The following is a 7,717-nucleotide window of genomic DNA, read 5'->3' as shown; positions in this document are numbered from 1 at the left end:
CTAGGGTCTGTTGGGGCCCTAGGCAAAAATTTCTAGGGGCCCCTCAAACCAGCGTTCATCACCGTTATGTTATAATAAACTGACACCAACGAAAACTTTATGAAATTTATATTTATTTACACACTGCTAATTTACACACACGACACTGTGTGTAGTTTTTTTTTTTTTTTTTTTGACACTGCGTACAGGTGGATGGCCGTGATCATGGGAATGACAACGTGGGGCCCCTTAAGGGAGGTTTCTTACTGGCTACTGAGATGTCATTGATAATTGCCTTATGTTTGTTTAAGGAGGAGGATGTGGTCATTGCGGTTACCACATTTTGAGATCTGTACAGTAAAAACAGCCTTCAATACTTTTTTAGTCCTCAAAACCCCTGATAGGAAACACTTTTGTAATAAAAGTAATTATTAAAAAAAAAAAAGGTTTTTTTTTTTTTTGGGCCTCATGGGCCCCCCAACAACTCGGGGGCCCCAAGCAGTTGCTTGCCTTGCCTGTTCACAAGCTGCGCCCCTATGCAGGTGCAGGTGGTGATAGCAGGGCGCTGTGTGCGGCCACCCCGCATGCGGACGCCGGTTCTTACTGGTGCAGGTTGGAGCTCGGGGACAGGCGGGAGTGCGTGTAGGGCGACGTATTCCTCGGACTCGGTACTTGGAGCTGGGGAGGTTGGTGGTGCTGGTCTGTCCCCGCTCCCAGATGGCTCATCCACCGGTTCCGACAGTTCAAGCAGCTAAATAAACTTCAGAATATTTTTTTGAGGTGAATGATTCTGTTTTACTAGTCACGAGAATACAATGTGGTCCTATATGCTGTTCGTTAAGATAATTTGTCCTAATTCGTCCATCTTTCACATTTAATAACAAAATAATACATTTCCTCATTATTCTCTTACCAAGATAATTCTTATTTAGTTGCAGTCTTGTTTTCACCATGAAAAAGGGTCATTGAAGTATATTTATCATCTTAGTTTTTCATTATAACACACATAACGCGCAGGCAGCAGGGAATTAGTGCATTAGGTAGCAGTGCTGCGTGTGAAAATGCGCTGATAGTGATCGGTGATCGATTTACCTGGCATCGATTGATTTGGTTTCAGAACCGGACAGCTCCTCCAAAGAGCTTCTGAAAGAGCGAAACTAAAGAACGGTGTTAAGAAGTCATCTGGGAAACACCCGTATCTTAGGGTTCTCTCTTAGCTGAAACCTTCTTTGAACCTCTCTTAAATCCTTAAGAGAGGTTGGATCTGGGAAACCCGGCCATTAACATTCAATGGCATGTTACGGGTGTCTTGCTAATGTGTAGTTTAGTTTTTGTGATCATTTTTTCAGTATCAGAATTCTTAATCCAAGAGTTGCTGACTGTTGCTCTGATATACTTTAAAGGGAAATTGCGTGTGTTTATTTTGTTTGAACTCAGACTTTGCTCTGTTGCACATGTGGTTACAGGCGCAGACTGACATGCACAGCCCAACAACTAATTTTGTTGTATAACTTTTAATTCCTGACATTGTTGTGATGCTGTTTTTATCAGCTATATAGATACATTTTCTAAGTTGTTACTAGTTTGGTTGGTATACATTTTTAGTTGGTAAAAATGTCCTATTGATGTTATCTTCATATGGTATCTTGCACAGAGCTGTAGGTGGTTAAATACAGTGTGTGCTTGACCCATTTGATCATTTTGCTATGTATTATTTTATAGTTTTTACAGAGAATCATGAATTGCTTATCCTAGGCTACATGCATCATGGGCTTATTGTCTAATAGATAACCAAAAGGTATGGACTCAAGCAGAGACTTTTGAAAATGTTTTATTATGTTCCATTCAGTGCTAGAAGTGCTAGAAACCCTGTAACAGATACTGATACAGAAGATTTGTTACAAAAAAGAAAATAAAGCATACAATAAAAACAAGTTGAATTTTCCTTTTTTTTATGACAGTTTTACGAATCAAAAATTTAGCATCAAAGACCTTCAAAACGAATATCCAAATGTAATTTTTTTCACACACAGGCTTCATCTGAGATAGGTAGAAACTTTGATGAAAGGCCAACTAAAAAGATAAATTCCAGTAATAACAGATGAGTTACAGCTTAATTAAAAATGAGTCCCAGTGAGGACTCATTCTAGGATTGCATGTTCTCGTTTCAATATGTATTTTTTTTCTTTTCAGCAATAATAATACATATTTTTGGGAGACAGAAGTACTGTGGAGGCATTGAAAAAAAAACAGCATTAGAGTCAGGGTTCCTATCAATAAGACTTGATCATCATTCTGGAGGCCTTGGCAGAGTAGGGCACAGATTTCCAGGTTTCCCAGTGGAGGCCTGAAGCCCAACCAATGTTGTCACCAGAAGGATGCCATTCACCGTTTAGGTCTGCAGAGCCACATTTGCTAAACCACCAACCACTGTACTTCGTATCAACACACCGATCACGAGCAATGTCACCAAAGATGCATGGGTTGCACCCGTCGTTGTCACGGTCGATGGTGCTGAAGCCGTAGCCATTTTGGTCGATACCTGGATAGGCTCCACGGATGGCATCACCTTTAGAGAGAAGAAGGAAGTTACAGGTTAGAAATGTATTAAGGGAATCTCAGGCTTTCTGAGGTTTCTTTTAGACTACATCACAACGTGGATGGTACTGTTGTTCCAGATCAAACAGCAACATACAAATGTCCCTCGAAATTAAATATCAGAATTTAAAGTTTCCAATCTTCCATTTGTATCTAAAATTCTGGAAAAGGCAGTTTCAAGCCAGTTATGTGACTATTTGTATAGAAATGATCTGTTTGAAGTCTCTCAGTCAGGGTTCAGAATGCATCATAGCACAGAGACAGCACTGGTTCGAGTCACGAATGACCTTCTTATGGCCTCAGATAAGGGATTAGTGTCCATACTGGTTCTACTGGACCTCAGTGCTGCTTTTGACACTATAGATCATGGCATTTTACTGCACAGGTTAGAGCATGTTGTTGGGATTAAAGGGACAGCTCTACGTTGGTTTAAATCATATCTATCTGACAGGTTCCAGTTTGTTCATGTACATGAGGTTTCTTCAGAACAGTCAAGGGTCTGTTATGGTGTTCCGCAGGGTTCAGTGCTAGGGCCAATCTTGTTCAGTTTATACATGCAGCCGTTGAGAAGTATAATCCAGAATCACGGCATACACTTTCATTGCTATGCTGATGATACGCAGCTCTATTTGTCTATGAAGCCGGATGAGACAGAACCGTTAGTTAAACTTCAGGCATGTCTTAGGGACATCAAGGACTGGATGTCCAGAAATTTCTTGCTTCTAAATTCAGATAAAACAAAGGTTATCATTCTTGGTCCAGAGCATTTTAGGAAGGGATTAGATGGTGTTGCGATGGCTTCCATTGCAACTGTGAGAAACCTTGGTGTTGTTTTCGATCAGGATCTGTCGTTTAAACCATATGTCAATCAGGTTTGTAAAATAGCATTTTTCCATCTCCGTAATATTGCAAAGATTAGGAAAATCCTCTTGCAGAGTGATGCAGAAAAACTAGTTCATGCGTTTGTATCTTCTAGACTAGATTACTGTAATGTGTTATTAGCAGGATGTCCAAGTAATTTGCTGAATAGGCTCCAGCTGATCCAAAATGCAGCAGCACGAGTGCTGACAGGAATCAGCAGGAGAGACCACGTCTCTCCAGTGTTAGCGTCGCTCCATTGGCTACCCGTAAAATTCAGAATCCAATTTAAAATTTGATTACTTGCGTATAAAGCCCAAAACGGCTTAGCTCCGCATTATTTGCAAGACCTGATAGTGCCTTATGTTCCTGTCAGAGCTCTCCGTTCTCAGAGTGCAGGTTTACTCGTAGTTCCTAGAGTATCCAAATGTAGATTTGGAGGGCGGGCGTTCTCCTATCAGGCACCACTACTATGGAACCAACTTCCAATCTGGGTTAAGGAGGCTGACACCACCTCCACCTTTAAAACTAAACTTAAAACCTTTTAAGTTTAGTAAAGCCTATAGTTAGTGTTTAGTAAACCTCTAGCTGGTGTTGGTAAATCTCTAGGTAGTGTAAACTCTAGTGTGTCAGAGTGGCTCCTGTAGTTTCTTGTGCTGGCCCCCCCTTCTTCTCCCTTTTCTCTCTTTTGTCCATGTTGCAGCATCCTTTGCCGGACACTGGAACCTGCAGCGTGGGAGTGAGAGGGGCAGGGTAACGGCCCGGGCAGGCGGGGGAGAGGTTTGTCCGTCAAGACTCCTCTCCCTGGCCCTGCCCCTTCTCAACCTTTCCCCGACCCTGCACCCCAACCTGGGACTTGATGATTGGGCCGGAGCTTCGGGAGCTGCGTGCTGGCCTGCGGTCCCCACCCCTGGTCATCCCGTTGCTGCTTCCACCTGCCTGCTGTGCTGTTGCCGTCCCTGACTCCCAGCCTGGCCCACGGCAGGAGGGTCCCCCCTTATGATCCAGGTCCTGGTCCAGGTTTCTTCCTCCTAAAGGGGAGTTTTCCTTGCCACTGTTTGGCTTAAGGTTTTTCTCCCACTAGGGGAGTTTTTACCTGCCATTGTTTATGTAATAACTGCTCGGGGGTCATGTTCTGGGCATGGGTCTCTGGAAAGCGTCTAGAGACAACTTTTGTTGTATTAGACGCTATATAAATAAAATTGAATTGAATTGAATTGAAAGTCAGTAAACAACCCCTAAACCTAAACTTAACTCCTAAACTTAATCCGTCTGTTATATTAATTTGACGCCCTGCCTAATCTCTATGTTCTAACCCCTGTACCGGGGGCTCCAGGGTAAGGTGGCATATTTTGCCATATCTTTTAAAAGTTGATGCAATTTCCTCAGGCTTTAATGAAATCTCTGATATATTTTGCTTAAAACACCACCGAGATACATATATAGGGACCTGTGGTGTCATAGTACCCAGTACACCTGAACTGCAAAACAACACGATTCCGTTATCTCAAGGTTTTTGATTTAGTCACAGCTTCAAAACACCCAAACATGCTCACAAAATGCATCTATGTGTTTTTCCATAATATGTCTCCTTCAATGACAGATGGAAAATTTGTCCTTTTGTTTTCTCACAATAACAAAATCATGGTTTCAGCCGTAAATTGATACCAGGTATGTACAGATATGAGTTTAGAAATCAAGAAAATCTACGCAGAAGTATTGAGGAGCCATAGTTAAAGATGCTCTGTTACCTGCATTTCCCCTGTATTGCCCCACATGCAGTTTGTAAGCTGTTCTTTCATTTCCCAGTCTGAAGTTCTTGTACTCGGCAAACGCAGAACCACCTTCAAAGTCCCACAGGTCCACTCTCAAGGTCCACCTTTTCTTCTTAGTCAGAAGGAAAACCTTCTCCAAACCGAGCCAGTGATCATCTGAGCGAATCAGAAAGGCAAATTTTATGAAAATGATTCATAAACCCATCGATCAGTACAAATAGCTACTTGATGGAATGTAAAATACTTTCCCAAATGTAAAAGTAGGTGAAAGTGAAAATTTGGCGCTCATTTTGTTTCAAACCCTTCCTGGACAAAGTCACTTACTGGGTAATAAATTTGTTACGTACTTGTTGGGCGTCCAAAACCATTTTTATAGGCTTGCCAATTTTTTTCGAAGGACAGAGGTTCTCCGGTACGTCTCTGAAAAACTGTCCAGCCTCCATCCCAAAGCATCTCGCAGTACACCTGTCCAGTAAGCATGCAACAAGTGTCAAAACATTTTCCTCTCCTTTTCTGTAGAAGCTTAGATATGTTCTGCAGGGTTTTGGAAGAAAATGATGTATTTTATAGTTAAGAGTTAAGTTCATCACCCCCAATATCCCTACATACGTCTAATACTGTAGGTGGGTATTGACGAGGGTATGCCTTCACATTAATAAAGTGTTTGAAGTTGCACTGTGTAAATTATGTTGTTGAACTGAAAATAAGATTAAATGAAATAGCAAAAATGTTAAAAGTATAGAAGGTTTTCTGTCTTAAAAAGTGAGAATTTACTTCTTTTTACGCATTTCAACATTTTTCTCTGGAAATTAGATGGTTAAATCCTTGAAATTTCTCTGTACAAATACAAATGCACTGTATAAAAGCAATAAAATCACTTGCATCAAATAATTTGAAACCACATAATTACATAAACATATTGTTTAATATACGAAAAAGATCTCATCACTACTTTTTCACTGGAAACTGCCAGACTTCACAATTTAATTGTATCCCATCCAGCGGTTACATCGCTTCAATTCCTCCTTTCTACAACTCACATTTAACTTTGACAATGATTTATTTCTTCAGTATTAACCCACTGTCATTTAAAAGCTTAATTACATCTGTCAGTCATGTTTGATACCTTAAAGGGAGTCTTGGTGCCCTCAGGCTGGATAGTATAAACCCCACTGGATGCTTGTGGTGACAGAGACTTAATCTTTGAGCAGTCTGTCATAGAGGTTAAGATGACATGAAATAAGGATGACTTAAAATACAGTATTTGAATTGTATGACAAATAAGCAATGTTGAAAAGCTTACCCTGAGGAAAGCCAGCAAACTGTACAGCAAACAAAAAACATTTTGAAATTAGATTTGATCTTGTGTAAATACACTATTTAAAACCAGACAATGTGGAGAGTGAGGCAAAAATGTAAAGGATTTACCTGTGGAAGCTTTACCTGTACCTGAGTCTGTTGAGAAGAGCTCAGAAGAAGGACCAGTACGAGTCCACGAAAGCCAGTCAGATCCTTCATTCTGTCCTGAGTATCAGAGTGACATAACCTCCTCAAAAGTCATCACGATTCAAAACATATTGGGGTAAAAACACACATTTATGATCAACATTGCTCTATAAACGTACCTGCATGTTGGATGAACTTTGTCTTCCTGCTCAAACTCCACAACAGAGGCTCCTTATAAAACACCCACTGAGCTGCCACACCTCCTTCACAGTTATGGCAAATGTCGTCATTTCTGTCAAGTCAGACTTAAGTGGGAGGGAAATTTGTGCAGCAGACATCATCATCCACAATAGCCTGCAATAATCATCCGGATAAACATTTGCTTTTTTTTATCGTAAACATGTGACACCCATTTCCTAAAAGCTGAAAGAGGTTAGTATGACTGGCCTGAGACACTTTATGCTTGTTTCTCTGACCCTGTTCATTTCGCCACGGCTGTCTGAATAAACAACATTCCAAGACTGACCCAAAACAGAGTGGCGCGATGTTGAACACATGCCTGACAGAGTGCAAGCCAGTAAAAACAGTTATGCTGTTTTCCTGTAAAGCGCCCCCCCCCCCACATACACACACAGTATATTAATGATTAATAATAGCCACATATATTTATGGAAACCTGACATATAAAGAAAAACCTCACCCTCCACTGATGGTCCTCTGAGACTTCAGTCAGACTCGTGCTTTTACTCTTTTACATTACTTCCTAAATGTTATTATTCACTTTAGCCCATACAGTAAAAGAGAAAAAGAAAAAGAAAAGCATACTGTACCATCTTTTTCTTTAAGAAATTCTATGTCAGGATGTTAAAATAATCATGCTGTCCTAATTTGGTCTCTGAATTAGATCATTACAGCCTCATAATAACAACAACAACATATTAAACCATGTCATTATTTACTGAACTAAAACTTAGGCACAATGCAGAAGCGCTGTGTGGAAAAACCTTGTACACCCTCATTGTTTTGATCAGAATGAATGCAGCAGGCAGTCGCTTTTTATC

At 40.6% G+C, this 7,717-nt stretch overlaps 1 protein-coding gene across 1 annotated transcript; it reads right to left on the bottom strand.

Moving 5' to 3' along the window:
* Positions 1–1,946: 1,946 nt before the first annotated feature.
* LOC133424204 (angiopoietin-4-like) lies at positions 1,947–6,866 on the bottom strand. The gene is made up of 7 exons (XM_061714662.1): positions 6,836–6,866; positions 6,639–6,734; positions 6,514–6,532; positions 6,337–6,422; positions 5,558–5,675; positions 5,187–5,366; positions 1,947–2,548 (listed from the first exon to the last, which is right to left on the bottom strand). The coding sequence occupies exons 1-7, from the start codon at positions 6,839–6,841 to the stop codon at positions 2,253–2,255; spliced, it is 801 nt and encodes a 266-aa protein (XP_061570646.1). The 5' UTR covers positions 6,842–6,866; the 3' UTR covers positions 1,947–2,252.
* Positions 6,867–7,717: the final 851 nt, after the last annotated feature.

This window comes from Cololabis saira, chromosome 23 (assembly GCF_033807715.1).
Source record: "Cololabis saira isolate AMF1-May2022 chromosome 23, fColSai1.1, whole genome shotgun sequence".
Lineage (NCBI taxonomy): Eukaryota > Metazoa > Chordata > Actinopteri > Beloniformes > Belonidae > Cololabis > Cololabis saira.
The sequence above is the reverse complement of the archived record's forward strand: the minus strand, read 5'-3'. Positions and strand labels throughout refer to the sequence as shown.

Bases quoted from the DNA above. Each gene is read 5' to 3' on its own strand.
- LOC133424204 (XM_061714662.1), bottom strand. The intron at 5,367-5,557 runs GTACGTAACAAA...TGATTCGCTCAG, and splicing joins TGGTTTTGGACGCCCAACAA to ATGATCACTGGCTCGGTTTG. The intron at 2,549-5,186 runs GTAACAGAGCAT...TTCTCTCTAAAG, and splicing joins GCAATACAGGGGAAATGCAG to GTGATGCCATCCGTGGAGCC.